This window comes from Bos indicus x Bos taurus, chromosome 25, assembly GCF_003369695.1.
Source record: "Bos indicus x Bos taurus breed Angus x Brahman F1 hybrid chromosome 25, Bos_hybrid_MaternalHap_v2.0, whole genome shotgun sequence".
In the NCBI taxonomy this organism is placed as follows: Eukaryota; Metazoa; Chordata; class Mammalia; order Artiodactyla; family Bovidae; genus Bos; species Bos indicus x Bos taurus.
The window spans coordinates 41,257,301-41,272,323 of NC_040100.1; the positions used below are offsets into that span (position 1 = coordinate 41,257,301).

Sequence of the window (15,023 nt, forward strand, 5' to 3'; positions counted from 1 at the left end):
CCCAGAAACCCTGGAGGACCACAGAGTTGAGGGGCCAGGCCAATGTGGCCTGGATCTGTTTCCACCCCCAGCTGAGAACTCTTCTCCCCGGCCCAGAAAACTTAAGACCCTGAAGGACTGTGTCTCGATCAGCCAACTTGCAGAGGGAAGTTGGCAGCCTGAGATGGGAGCCATGTGTGCATGATCAAGGCAGGTGCAGGGAGGCACGGCCACCGGGCATCACGGAGAGGGGGAAGTCCAGGACCACGAGCAGGACCACGAGGTGGGACCTGGCGCTCCCTGGGGTATGGGGCAGCTACTCTGCTCAGCAGTCAGCAGTACACTCTACCTGGAAACTGTCGGCCACTGGCTCCTGCCTCGAGGGGACGCTGATGAATGGGTCGCTTGTTGCCTACAGCAACACAAGGAGGACGCCGGTGAGTGCGAGCCAGCCAGTGCCAGGCTGCCGTGGGGAAGCCGCTCCAGCCCATAGCCCCTCACAGGCAGAACACAGACTGAGGGACGGAAGCCGCTCCCGGGGGCAAGACAGCCCGCTGCTTTCAGAGCGCGCCCCCCGCACCGCCCCACACTGAAGACCGTCTGTGAGTCCACAGCCAACTTGCCACAGCAAGAGGTCCAGCTCATGGTACCCAGGCGGGGCTGGCTCTGCGGTCCTAAGGGGCCGCCCGCAGAGCAGGGGGCCAAGGCAGCGCCTGAGTGGCCTAGAGTCCTGGGTTCATCACCCGCTCTGCCTCCATCCATGGCTCACCCACTGTGCCACGTGGCCTCACTCAGGCCCTGGCCTCCCTGTTCAGTGACCTCCTCCCTCCAGAGCAGAGCTGGAGTCCCATACCACCTCAGCCTGTGGCTGTGACTCTCAGGGACTGGACCCTAACGTGCCACCTCTGGAGCTGGTGGCAGCTTGGAGAAGCCCTCTGCACACACTCACCCCTACGGCGGGGAGTGGGTCTCCATTCTGGTGGGGGCCGGTGGAGTCTGGCCCCGTGACAGCCGCTGTCACCTCATCTGAAGACAGCGGGGCGATGCCGGACAAGCCATCTGTGTCCAGGACTGGCAGGGGGCTCCCAGGGATGATGCCAGCACTTTTAGCTGCTAGGTCGATAGCACCTGGAGAAGGAGCAACATGCAAGCCTCTGCTCCCGTGATACCCGACGCCCACATGGAGGGGACCCCCACATGCAGGCCTCGCGTACACATCAGGCAGAGTCGCAGACTTACTGGCCAGGGGGCCCGTGGCCTGTGGGGGGAGGACCTTGGGCACAATCGGCCGGGACACAGCTGCTTTGGCCAGGGAGGACTGGACGGGCCGGAAGGAGCCTCTCCCTGTGAGGATGTGAGCGGAGGCAGACATATCAGCTGCACAAGCCAACAGCTGCTGGGCGTGCAGCAGGGCTGCACACACTCCCCTTCCCAACCAGTCTCCTGCACGGCCACGGTCCCGACCACAGAGCTGAGCCGAGCTGGAAACCACTGAATGTCCTAACACTTGCCAACTTGAGGAAGTCAGAGGTCACAGAGGGCCCCAATGGGCAGAAAGCACTGTTGCCCATGACAGCGGCATCACTGCGCCTCCTGGGGGCTGCTGAATGGCTATGGTCATGACTGTTGTCCCCAGAGATAGCCCTTTAACGGTGGCTGTTTCCTGAGCTGAGTCACAGACTCCTCTGAGATGGTCAGAGCCTCAGACCTAGGGCCAAAATTCTGTCTCTTCCACTTGGCTCCTTCCTGGCAGGCATTCTGCCATTGAAAAGTAGGTGTGAGAAAAAGCCACTGACTGCTGTCTGGGTCTTGGGAAATGAAGACTGATAGGATAAAGCATGGAATACGTGCTTCACTGAAGGAATCTCACTGCTTAAGATTCACTTCAAAGAGCAGGGGCCCCTCTGAGCTTGGGGGAGCACGGAGCATGAGTCATGCACCCTACAGACTCACGTACCCCACTACACGCCTGAAGACATCATGGACAGGGTGGACAAGAGACCCTTCTCTAAAGTGACCTGAGCACAGCACCCCATCCAGGGCCATGCGAGCCCACCTGGGGATGAAACTGCCTGCAAACCACTGGTCAGCAGTAAACAGCTGCCTGCCCATACCACTGCCTGGGCCCACTGCCCCCTGCAGCTGCACCCCATGTGTGCGTTGATAGAATGGACCCAGGAAAGCCTGGAAGGTAACTCAGAGAGCTATGGGGACAGACGCCTGTGATTCCCCAAGTCGGGGCTGCGAGGAAAGGAAAGCTTCCTGAGGAGCTGCGGTGCCCACCGGTCACAGAGGAATTCGACAGGATGGAGAAGGAGCAGACGTTGTGGGACTGGTTTTCAGATGGCCTCGGAAGCAGCGTCCTCTGTGGAGGGAAAACAGGCAGAGTGACCACCACCGGCTGCGAGAAGCAGGCTCATCGCTGACGCTGCCGGCTGTCTATGTGAAACGCTGACAGAGTGTGTCAGCCAGGGAGGCTGGAGGCGCGACAGGTCTGGGTACACAGCGGGGCCTCCCTGGGCGCTGCCAGGCGCCTTGAGCCGGTGCGTTGACTGTCCATGAGGTGAGAGGCCCTGGATCCCTGGCCAGCCTTGCACCTCTTTGAAAGGGCCAGGCAGTAGAACCTGCAGGCTCTGGCCGCGTGGTGTCTGTTATGGCTACTTGTGTCCACCCTGGTGCTGTGAAAGCAGCCATGCACAGCAGGGAAATGAGGGACCGGGGCCGTGTGCCAGCGAAACTTTTACAAAAACCGTTAAGTGAAGGAACCACAGATGAAGTGTGATTCCATTTATGTGAAATGCTCAGAACAGGCAGCTCCCAAGAGACAGGAAGTGGCTCCAGGGTTGGGAGGAAGCAGTGCAGGTAACAGGTCGGGGTTCTGTTTGGGGCATGAGGGGGCTGCATAACCCCATGAACATACTAAAACCCTGAACTGTATGCTTTAAATGGGCAGGCTTCCTAAGTATCAATAAAGCCATTGACGAACAACACAAAATAGCCACGGGCAGGCCGCAAGGGTGTCCTGGCTGAGACGCTGGGCTGCAGCGCATCCTCCAAGCCAGGAAGTGTGCTCCCTCATCCAGGGCGGAGGGTCTATGTATTTAACCAAATACACTAAAAATTAAATGCCCCAATGTTATATCAGGGTGCACAAAAAACATGGGGCACTTGGAATACATCTTCCTTTCTAAGGTCTGTGATGCAATCCCTCATTCCTAAATAAATTAATTCCAAAAGAGGAACAGATTTCTGCATCTAGTAAAAGGAGAACCTTGCATTAATTCACAAACATTCATACATTTCAAAGCCCACAGTTCTTTCAGCATCATCTCCTTCATCTGTCACCTCCACGTAAAAACGCCCCCTTTCTCCTGTGCCTCTCACACCCGGCTCTCCCCTGTGGGTCTGCAGGCCGCATCCACGGGTGCTCCCAGCTTCATGACGACGAGCCCAGGAGAGGTCTGGCCTCTGGCCAACCCGTAAACCTTGCCAACTGCTTCCATTGATGAGTTTATAAATAGATGTTCTGAGAGCCTCAAATATAGTCCAATCTCAGACATTCTTGGAACCCAAATCCCTAGAACTTTCTGTCTTTTCTCTAAGCAGTTTTCATGCTGTGCTGAATCTACCTTTATTTTTAGGTACAGTTATGATCACTGTGACTTCCCTGGTGGCTCAGATAGTAAAGCGTCTGTCTACAATGTGAAAGACCTGGGTTCGATCCCTGGGTTGGGAAGATTCCCTGGAGAAGGAAATGGTAACCCACTCCAGTACTCTTGCCTTGAAAATCCCACGGACGGAGGAGCTTGGGTCAGGCTACTATCCATGGGGTCGCAAAGAGTCGGGCACAACTGAGCAACTACACTTTCTTTCTTTACGGTTGCTGTGACTATTCTATCTGTCCTAATTATTAATAAGGAGGAGGAAAGAACAAGGACTTCCCCACTTCACATGGTAAACCTGAGACCCAGGAGGACACGAGCGTGTTCTGAGCAGCCTGGCCGGCGGGACCGGCCAGCCCTCAAGGAGGCATGCCGGTGGGCGGGGTGCTGACCTGGACCACCAGCGGCTTCCGCAGGTGCCGGTTCCGCAGCTTCCTGGGCTTTGGCAGGAAGAAGTCCGACTGCATCTGCGGGGAGACAGTGCTGGGCTGAGTGCGCCCTGTCCGCGCTTGGGCGGCCTGGCAGCCGGGGGTGGGGGGCAGGCCCACTTACGCTGATAGAGCTCAGGTGCTGCCGGAATGTCAGCTCTGTCTCCTTGTTGGGAAAGAAGAGCTTTCCATGCCGGCTGTTGGGTGGCAACGTTGTTGGGACAGCAAAAAGGCCACCGTCTGAGTCGCTGCTGCCCGTGCTGGTGGGACTGGCCACCAAGAGGGGCCTCGGAGGGTTTCTCAGACCTAGAGACGGAGAAGGGAGATGACAGCAGTGCTCCCGGAGCAACACCACCAGTGCAGAAGGGCGTCCACCAGGAAGAAAATCAGAAAGGAATTTTTGACGACCCTATCTGCTGTCCGTGAAAGAAATCTCCTGTATATCCATCCGTCCTCTCAGAAGCTGCTTTTCTCCTTCTCTCCCTGAAATTCTGGTCCTCACCAAGTAAGCACATCAGAGCTTTCCTTGACCTCCGCTGACCTCAGTGGAAGGGGAGATGCACCTTCCAAGTCATCCAGTCTAGACCAGAGGTCAGCAAATGCTCTCTGGACACGGCCAGACAAGAAGTCAGCCTTGAGCACATGGTCTCTGCTGAACTCAGCACAAAAGCAGCCACAGACAACCTGTGAGCCAGTGGCAGTGTAAACAAAATAAAACTTTTATTTACAACTTTATTTAAATAAAGTTTACAATAAAACTTTATTTACAACCAGCAAGCTATGGACCATGATCCACTGATCTTCTTGGTCTTAGTCTGATTATACAGAAAAAAGGCCCAAAAATAAAAGGACAAAGTATTTATGAACTACTATCTGGGGACTCCAGGCTTCCCACATGGCTCGGCAGTAAAGAATACTCAAGAGATGCGGTTTCGATTTCTGGGTCAGATGATCCCCTGAAGGAGGAAATGGTCAACCACTCCAGTATTCTTGCCTAGAAAATGCCATGGACAGAGGAGCCTGGTGGGCTACAGTCCATGGGGTCGCAAAAGTCGGCCATGACTGAGCAACTGAACAACATTTGGGGACTCTGCTCACTGTTTTCATCACAGCCACTGCTGCAGCTTATTTCATGGAAGAGATGGGTTCCCTTTCTTTGTTCTTTATTTGCAAATCTGTGAGGCTGAATCGACACACACAGTCCAGAGACTGTATCTTCCCAATGCCTGTCAGGATTCTAGAACTGCAGGTGCCTTGGGCCAGAAGCATCCTCAATCAAGGAAAAATGTGGATATTTAAGAGTTCACAGAATCACAAAACTGAAGCCCAGAGAGAAGGTGGAGAAGACCATACAGCCTACCTGCTGGCACCACCCTGGTTCAACTCTGATGAACGTGCCTCTGCCCTGAGGACAATGGGCTCAGAGTCTGTGGCTGCCCCACAGGGGCCACGGCCAGAGAAGGACCAACACCAGGACGGAAACAGAAACATGGACGCAGGAGAAGGGGCCTGACCCTCCACCAGCGTCGCTCTTTAGAATCGTGCAGAGTGAGCAATGCCAGCCACGACGACGTATGTTTTTTCTAATAAAAACAGCAAGTAAATCGACGCCTTAGGGAAATGGGTTTTGTCTCTCCTGGGGTTTTATGTGCCACAAAACCGAATAAGAGACCCTGAACAATTACTTCCCAGACACAACTGTGGACCAGCAGGTAGGCCAGTCTTGCTTTCCGAGATTTGTGTTCAGCTGGTGGGGAATCCCTTAACTGAAAGCCTCACTATTCTATTATTTCAGAGGAAAAGAAAAGCAGCCTTTCTAAGACCCAGAAAGAACCAGCCCTCCTCAGGCTCTAAACCACCAGTTCAGCAGGACAGAGGCTCCTGGTGACCTCAGAAGGCAAGTCCCCCAAGGTGAACACTGGCCGGGGTCCCCCACATCTCCTGTCAGCTCCCACACCCAGTACCCCAGGGCTTTTACGTTGGGCCCTGCTCTCCCCTCCCTGTGAGGCGGTGGTGATTTCTCTACCTGCATGCCATCCACCAGCCTGTGGCCAACACAGTGGAGCCCCAGGCCCCTGTAGGCCCAGCGCCGCATGTGGCCATCCGAGCCTCACCTGAGGAGCAAGGAACGGAGCTGGGCGAGAAGGCCTTGCTGTGGCGGAGGGCAGCCTGGTTTCGGGGGCAGCGCGGGCTGCGGGAGCTGACGGTCACTACTTTTCCTGGCGGCGGCGTTGACTGCTCCTCCTGGGCGGGCCTCACGGAGGCTGTGCAGCCAGTGTTCGTCTCTGGAGCCTGGGACAGAGGCACAGAAAGACACTTGAGCGTGGAGGAACAGCAGAGGGTCAGAGGTCACACGCCGTGACACATGGTCAGCGCCCCAGGCCCCCAGGGAAACAGCCGCTGTCCTCTGGGAGCCCTCTGCCTTCACTGCCATGGTGGCACAGACAGGATGTACCCCGCAGTGACAGGAGGGGACGCCGAGCAGCAAGCCACAGGGACTCACCTTCTTAAAGCCTCTTCTGTGAGTCAGAGAAAGGAAACACAAGAGTAATTTCTAAAGCTAAACACAAGCACGGCCAAAGAGCCCTCTGCGGAGTCAAAACCCCCACCTCAGGGGTTTCGTGGGCCTGCCTGAGGCCACGGCTCCTGCCGGCCTGGCTGCCATCAAGTGCCCAGGCCCCCACCACACAGGCACCCCTTCCGCTCACCACGCCTGTGACTTCACCCCCCAGCCCCCAGCACCACTGCTCTCCTGCCAGGAGAGCTGACTCTTCCGGCCCATGTGGGGGCTCTGCTCACTGGCCTCAGCAAGGTCCACCCAGCAGGTTGCCCTTTCCCAGGGCCATCGCAGCCACTGCCCCTCAACCAGGAGCCTGGCGAGGAACTCCAGACCACTCCAACCAGCTACCTCCCAGGGAGCTGCCCACCAGGTCCTCGGGCCACACTCCACCCAGCGCAGCCCCTACCCAGCTCTGCTCCCTGCTCCCCGGCTGTGCCCCCACCGTCCCCCCAGGAAGGCCTTTCCCAAGCACACTGAAACCTGCCCTGTTCCCAGCTCCATGCCACGCTGCCCCCGTACCCATCCAAGGCTCATCCCCATGGCCCACACGCTCAGGCACAGCGGCCTCCCCACAGCCAGGCACAGTGCAGCCTGTGTGAGCCCCGCGGGACAGGACAAAGGCCTGTACCACAGGGCACAGTGCCCGCGTGCACCCCACCCTGCTCCAGGGAACCACAGGCCAGCCCCAGACCAGCTCCTCTGGGAGCCCCTGGGCCCGACCACCTGCCCCAAGGCCGATCCCTCCTCTCTGGACCCCACTTACCAGCCGGGGGTTGACCTCAGTGGAGATGAGCTTCAGCAGGCAGCTGAGGAGGCGCTGCTTGTGGAAGGTGGCGGGTTGGGGGCCGGCGTGGGGGCCTGAGGCCTCTGGGCCCAGCACCGCCAGCCAGTCGTACTCCAGCTGCAGCTTGCTGGGCTTGCCCATCATGAGGTAGACTTCAGCCAGCGTGAGGCTCTCAGAGGTCTGCAGGTTCCAGCCCTCCTCGCGCAGCTGCTGGGCCAGCCGGCTGGCCGGGACATCCTTCGGAGGCTTGGCGGCAGGCTGGCCCTGAGGCGGAGGGTCCGAGGGGCTCACCTTCTCCTGAGGCTCCTCCGCAGGCGTGTCCAGCAAGTCTTTAGTGCAGACGTCTGGCTGGAACCCGGGGCTGGACTGAGGCTCTGGGCCGGGCGGGCCACGGACAGGGGACGGGGCCCTGGTCCGGGCGAGGTCAGCCCCCTCCGCGCTTCGGGCCTCCGGGGACGGCCAGGCTGCGGGCCGCGGGTCCACATGGCGGCCCTGCTCGGGAATGATGAGGTCCTGGCAGGACTTCATGTAGCGGGGGAAGGGGTCCAGCAGGGACAGCTCATCCTCCAGATCCGGGAGCTGGCCGCAGGCACAAGCTGGCGCCCCAGGCTCTCGGGCAGGGCCGTCCCCACCCTCTGCAGCGGCAACTGCTGGGGTCTTCTCAAGTCGTCCCCCAGCATCCTGCAGCCCCGGAGGGAGCCTGTCGGAGGCATCTGGGCTGCTGAAACTTGCAGCAGCCCCCTCCCCAGGGGCACTTTCTGGGGAACTCTCCCCGGAGCTCTGTGAGGCATCGGTGGAGGGAGGAGGCCGCCCCCCAGCCTTGGCCTCGGAAATGGCCCTCGGGCACTTCAGCTGGCCCCTGGCTGTGCCCTGCCCGCTCTGGATGCCCAGGATCTGGGCCGGGGGCAGCGTGTGGGTGTCCTTGGCACTCTGCTTGCACCGGCCACCCTCCTGCCAGTGCACTGTGCAGAAGGCCTTGGAATGCACCACGCGGGCCACGCCTGGCAGCGGTGTCAGCGTGCAGTTCTCTCCCGGGAACAAGTGCAGCGCCACCTTCTCCTGTGTTGGCTCCGAGAATGAGTCCTGCAACTGCCGCTCCTCCAGCGTCTTCCGCTGAGTGCACCGTCAAGGATCCACCTGTGGCAGCTCGCACCCCCAGGCCACGGGGCCTCGGGGAGACAGGCGGGCCACTTCCTTCTGTAGGGGCCCCACACCCATCACCCGCCCTCTGGGCTGGGGACTGCGAAGGACATGAAGATGGAGAGCTGACCTCAGTCATTTCCCTCAACCTGCTGGCAGGGGTGCCTTGGCCACAGCCCGTGGGCCACACAGCAGCCATTCAGGCATGGAGGGCCATTATGAGAAGAGTTCTCACACTGTGAGGAAACCACAAAGGGGGCTCAGACCTCAAGCCCAGAGGACGAAGGGCTGTAGGTTTTAGTTCTGTTCCACACCAGCCCATGGCCCAAATGCTACACCCCAGGGCTCTGCTGCAAAGCCAGGACTGAGACGGAGATGCCCCCAAGTCTCAGGCAGCAGGTGCTGCGGAGTCCCAGGGTTGCTTCAGTAAGAAAAAGATACGATTCTCACTTCATGAAGTGCCCACTTCTGCTTCAGGAACTCAATGAGGCTGGAGACCTTCCGATGTAGCTCCACAATCATCCTGCACAGAATGACAGACAGAGGCAGGGGCTGGGACGTGCGGGGCCTTCTGGGAGTCCTGGAGGCTGTGGTGGCAAGACGCTGCCATGATCTCAAGGCCCGAGCCACAGTGTCCCTGCAGAGCCCCTGGCTCTTTTCCTAACACCAACCCTTTAAACTGAGAAAACTGGAGGCCCACGTGAAACTGCAAGAAAAAGTAAGAGAACCAAGCGCGCTTTACAGGATGAGGCCTCAACCAGGACAGAGCCTGGCACAACGGTCCTCCCCTACCAGCTCCTTCAGGGGTCAGAGTGGGTCCAGCCTTAATGAAGCCCAAGAAAATAAAAGTATGTATGGAAGGAATGAAGTCCTGACCCAGGCTACGACACAGATGAACCCTGAGACCACAATGCTCACTGAGAGAGGTCAGACAGAAAGGACCCACGTACAGTTTCTGCTGACGTGAAACGTCCAGCACTGGTGAATCTACAAGGACCAGTGCAGGGAGGCCGGTGGGGCCTGGGGAAGGGACGGGGGGATGGGGAGTGAGTGTTAGGTGGGCATGGGGTTCCCTCTTGGGGGATGAAAATTTCTGCGACTAGAGAGAGGTCACGGCTATACAACACTGTGAAGGTGCCCAATGCCCTGAACTGGGCCTTTAAAAAGAGCTTGCAGTTAATCTACAAGATAATGAGAACTGGAGAATGACCCATTCCTGAGTGCCTGGTGCATAACCAGACACACGGAAGGAGAAAATAGGGAGCAGTTCTCAGGGAAAGAGGAGGGAAGACCCTGAAGCTGTTGGCCTGTGACCACGTGATGTGTTCACACCCGCTGTCAGCCTGCAAAACCCCAGCCAGCGATGCAAATGCAGCTCCGGAGTCCGAGGACCCCGCGCCGAGGCAGCCCTCACACTACCCTCAGGTGGAGCCGGGGCACCGGGGACGGCTGCTGCTCCCCCAGGGGCCCCTCTAGCCCTGTCCCTTGCAGCTCGCTCCCCTCCAAACGTCCAGCGTCTCACCTGAGCCGCGGGTTCTGGGCGAGGCTCTGCACTCGGGCCCAGGCGTGGTTGTTCCGTGGCTGCAGCTCCACAGGGACTCTCAGGGGCAGGCGCACTGGCTTCTGGTCCTCTTCGTCACTCAGGCCTGCGACAGGAAGGGGCTTTAGAGCCGTCTGTTCAGGTACAGATAAGATGAAGCTCTTGGTCGGACGGCTAAGGTGCCCAGAGAGGAGGAGGGGCAAGCAGCCCTGGGGAACGCTGGAGGGGGTAGGGCGAGGAGTGGCCTACATCTGCCACAGCCATCACATGCCCGCTGTGCCAGGCCCCAGCCCGGCCACAGGAGACTCGCCCTGACACCTCTGATGCACCATCTCAGGACGGTTGGGGCTTCAGAGCTGAACTAGATGCCTGAGTGGACACATCACTGTGCCTGGAGTCGCAGTCCAGGAGCGATCACCCAGGCTCGGCTGCCACAGGACGTTTTCAGCTCAGGCTGGAAATCACTAAATGCAGCCGTCCAGCAAGCCTCCCTGACGGAAACGGGTCCTCAACGCCCGGCCTGGCCCGCCCCAGCGGAGCTGCATCTGACGTACCATCAGGGTCACAGAGTTTCTTCAGGGCGCGGCACATGGGTGCTTTGATCCGCAGGTTCCTCCCTTTGTACCGGACTGTGGTGGCCCTGGGAGAGGGGTTGAAGGAGCGCTGAGGCCTCAGAGTAGAGTCACTCCCACCCTGTGCAGTGATGGAGGGCCCCAGCCAAGCACCCAGCCTGGCCTCCGGGGGTTCTGCTCAGCCCCATGAGAGGGCCCCCGCAGAAGCTCCCAGAGTTGCGGGCAGATGGACGTCACATGACAGACGACAAGGCTGGCTCTGGACCTCCCTGAGCAGGCAGCACGCCACAAAGGGGGTGCCCACCGCTCAGGACACGCCCTACCCTCCTGCCTGGCCACGAGCACCCGCCACTGCCCACCCAACAGCCTGCTCCTGGAGTGGGGGAGGGCCGCCCCACCCCCGCCCCAGAGCAGATGGGCTCACCCACCTCTACGTGACCTCTCAACCCACCCCACCTCTGCCCATCAGGAACGTCACCCATGCCTCTGCAAACCACACTGGGGGACGAGTGGAGGCTGGGGCCCTGGAAGCCAGCAGGTGGGGGTGCTACATGCTTGTGCTCCCCACACTGGCCTGCAGCGGGCCCAGGTTCAGTGGGGCCTGCCCTACACGTCATAGCTGTGGGTGACTCTCTCTGAACACTGCTGTGGCAGCAATTTATACAATGTTCAAATTACATAAAGAAATACTACTACTAACTAATTAAAGAAAAATATAAGCCACGAAAAATAGCTCCCTCTGAAAACACATTTGATACGCTTTGGCAATACTCAATAAAGGTAGACTGTCTTCAAGACTGCAGCCAAACAAGGTAGGCCAGACAATCACGAAAGATTGGGGGTGATCAGGAAGGTCCCTGCAGCCTCTATGTTCTTGCTCCACTTGAAAACAGGAAAATCACAAATGACACGTCTTGGCTAGAACTTCCAAATAAAACCACCCCAAGACTCCATGGAGTGAGCCCCTAAGAAAAGGCATTGGCCAGCCACCCAATGGTTGGTGAACAAAGAAAGGTTTATATTTTACAAAAGGTTCCAGGCTGATATCTACTGCTTTTATGATTGCTTTTTTACCTGTTTTAAAAATTGAACTACAATATTGTGTTAGTTTCAGAAGCATAGTAAAGAGATTAGGTTATACGTGTATACATTCTTTTCCGGTTCTCACAAGATTTCACTATTACAAGATCCTGAACACAGTTCCCTCTGCTACACAGTAACTCCATGTTTCTTTGTTTTACATATGGTACTGTGTATCTGCTAACCCCCAACTCTTAACTCATCCCTCCACCCCTTTACCCTCTGGTAACCACAAGTTTGTTTTCTACATCTATGAATCTGTTTTGTAAATAAGTTTATTTGTATTATTTTTTAGATTCCACCAATGGACATGAGTTTGATCAAACTCCGGGAGATGGTGAAGGACAGGGAAGCCTGGCGTGCTGCAGGCCATGGGGTTGAAAAGTTGGACACAACTGAGTGACTGAACAACAGCATCGGTTTGCCTATATTCTCTGCTAGGAGCTTTATAGTGCTGTGTCTTGTATTTATGTTTTTAAGCCATTTTGAGTTTGGTTTTGTATATGGTGTGAAGGTGTGCTTTAACTTCATTGGTTTACATGTGACCGACTGTCCAGCTGTCCCAATACCACTTGCTGAAGAGACTGTCTTCTCGCCATTGCGTACTCTTGCCTCCTTTCTCAAAGGTGAATGGACCATAGGCATGTGTTTATTTCTGGGCTCTCCATTCTCTCCCACTGATCCAAAGGTCTGTCTTTACACAAAGGCCACACACAGTTTTGATTACTGTAGCTTTGTAGCGTTGTCTGAAGTCTGGGAGGGTTATGCCTCTAGCTTTGCTCTTTTCCCTCAGGATTTGCTTTGGCAATTCTGGGTCTTTTTGGTTTCATACAAATTTTGGGATTACTTGTTCTCCTTCGGTGAAAAACATCATGGGTAATCTACAAATTGCTTTGTCCAGTACAGCCATGTTAACTGTATTAATTCTTCCACTCCAAGGGCATGGGATATCTTTCCATTTCCTTGAATCATCTTTGATTTCCTTTATCAGTGTTTCATAGTTTTCAACATCGAAAATTTTCACCTCCCTGTTCAAGTTTTGGAGAAGGAAATGGCAACCTACTCCAATGATTTTGCCTAGAGAATCCCTCTGGGGTCACAGAATTGGACAGAATTGGACTGAAGCAACTTAGCAGCAGCAGGAGGTCAGGTTTATTTCTAAAATTTTAATTTTTTTTCATGCGATTTTAAGCACAATTTACTCTTTCTACCCTTGACCTTAACCAAAGGCTGAGAAGCTATTTTTACTCTCTTTCTGGTATTTCAGCGTAAAGAAATGCCACAGATTTCTGTGTATTAATCTCGTGCCCTACTATGTTACTGAATTCACTTTGTAAGTTCAGGTGGCTTTTGCGTGGAGTCTTCAGGGTTTTCTATATAGAGTCATGTCATCTGCATATGATGACAACTTTACCTCTTCCCTTCCAGTCTGGATGCCTTTTCTTTTTCCTGACTGTTGTGGCTATGAGTTCCAATACTTTGTTAAATAGATGATGACAGTAGGATCCTTGTCTTCTTCCAGAAGTTGACAGGAAGGCTTTCAGCTTCTCATCATTCAGCATTATGTTGGCTATAGGTCTGTCAAGATTAGTTTTTATTATGTTGAAATGTTTCCTCCACACCTACTTTGGTGAGAGTCAATGCTTTTTCTGCATCTATTTGAGATGACTGCATGGTCTTTTCTTCTGCTGATGTGGTTAATCACGTTGACTGACTCACATGTGCTGAACCATCCTAGGGACTCTGGGACAAATCCATCTTGATTGCAGCATATGATCTTTTATATATGTTGTTGGATTTGGCTTGCTAATATTGTGCTGAGAGTTTTCCATCTGAATTCATCAAAGATACTGGCTGGTCATCATTTTTGGTATTGGCCTGGATTTGTATCAGGCTGATGGTACATTCACAGATTGACTTTGGAGGAAACACTTTGGTGTTTCCTCCCCTCAGCCTTCTGGAAGAGTATGAGAAGGATTAATATAAGTTCTTCGTATGTTTGGCAGAATTCTCCAAGTGAAGCCATCTGTTTTCACGGAGCTTTTTTTTTTTTAATTTTTATTGGAAGTTTCTGCTGTACAGAAAGTGAATCAGTTATATTATCTATACACACAAATGCTGCTGCTGCAGACTAGTCTCTTCAGTTGTGTCAGACTCTGTGCGACCCTACGGACTGCAGCCTGCCAGGCTCCTCTGTCTGTGGGATTCTCTAGGCAAGAGTACTGGAGTGGGTTGCCATTCCCCCCTACTTCAGGTGATCTTCCCAACCCAGGGATTGAACCCAGGTGTCTTGCATTCCAGACAGATTCTTTACTGCTGAGCCACCAGGGAAGCCCATATATATACACATACACACATCCTTTCTTTTTAAAATTTCCTTCCTATTTAAGTCACCACAACAATGCATTGAATTCCCTATGCCATACAGTAGGTTCTCACCAGTTACCTATTTTATACATATGAAGGGAGTTTTTAAATTACAGATTGTTTCACTTCCAGTGACTGGTCTATTCAAATTATGTTTCCTTTTGATTCAGTTTTGATGGGCTGTTACAGCTAGGTTGTTCATTTTGTTGGTATGTAACTTTTCATATGCTTATTTAACTTATATGCAGAGTACATCATGAGAAACGCTGGGCTGAATGAAGCAGAAACTAGAATCAAGACTGCTGGGAGAAATACCAATAACCTCAGATATGCAGATGACACCACCCTTATGGCAGGAAGTGAAGAAGAACTAAAGAGCCTCTTGATGAAAGTTAAAGAGGAGAGTGAGAAAGTTGGCTTGAAGTTCAACATTCAGAAAACAAAGATCATGGTATCTGGTCCCATCACTTCATGGTGAATAGATGGGAAAATAGTGGAAACAGTGGCAGACTGTTTTTTCGGGCTCCAAAATCACTGCAGATGGTGAGTACGGCCATGAAATTAAAAGATGCTTGCTCCATGGAAGAAAAGTTATGACCAACCTAGACAACATATTAAAAAGCAGAGACACTACTTTGCTAACAAAGGTCCTTCTAGTGAAAGTTTTGGTTTTTCCAGTAGTTATGCATGGATGTGAGAGTTGGACTATAAAGAAAGGTGAGTGCTGAGGAATTGATGCTTTTAAACTGTGGTGTTGGAGAAGACTCTTGAGAGTCACTTGGACTGCAAGGAGATCCAACCAGTCCATCCTAAAGGAAAGCAGTCCTGAATATTCATTGGAAGGACTGATGGTGAAGCTGAAACTCCAAAACTTTGGCTACCTGCTGCGAAGAACTGACTCATTGGAAAAG

The 15,023-nt window shown here is 54.4% G+C and overlaps 1 protein-coding gene across 1 annotated transcript in view; it reads right to left on the minus strand.

The window, feature by feature from the left end:
• CRAMP1 (cramped chromatin regulator homolog 1) overlaps positions 1 to 15,023 on the minus strand; it is a 44,628-nt gene that overhangs the window by 6,484 nt on the left and 23,121 nt on the right. The window contains exons 7-17 of the mRNA XM_027526872.1: positions 10,648 to 10,733; positions 10,076 to 10,199; positions 8,995 to 9,076; positions 7,393 to 8,526; positions 6,184 to 6,361; positions 4,194 to 4,375; positions 4,034 to 4,108; positions 2,263 to 2,344; positions 1,219 to 1,323; positions 929 to 1,107; positions 329 to 391 (exon numbers count right to left, since the gene is read on the minus strand). Coding sequence (XP_027382673.1) covers positions 329 to 391; positions 929 to 1,107; positions 1,219 to 1,323; positions 2,263 to 2,344; positions 4,034 to 4,108; positions 4,194 to 4,375; positions 6,184 to 6,361; positions 7,393 to 8,526; positions 8,995 to 9,076; positions 10,076 to 10,199; positions 10,648 to 10,733 — 2,290 coding nt within the window. The remainder of the gene's footprint in view (positions 1 to 328; positions 392 to 928; positions 1,108 to 1,218; positions 1,324 to 2,262; positions 2,345 to 4,033; positions 4,109 to 4,193; positions 4,376 to 6,183; positions 6,362 to 7,392; positions 8,527 to 8,994; positions 9,077 to 10,075; positions 10,200 to 10,647; positions 10,734 to 15,023) is intronic.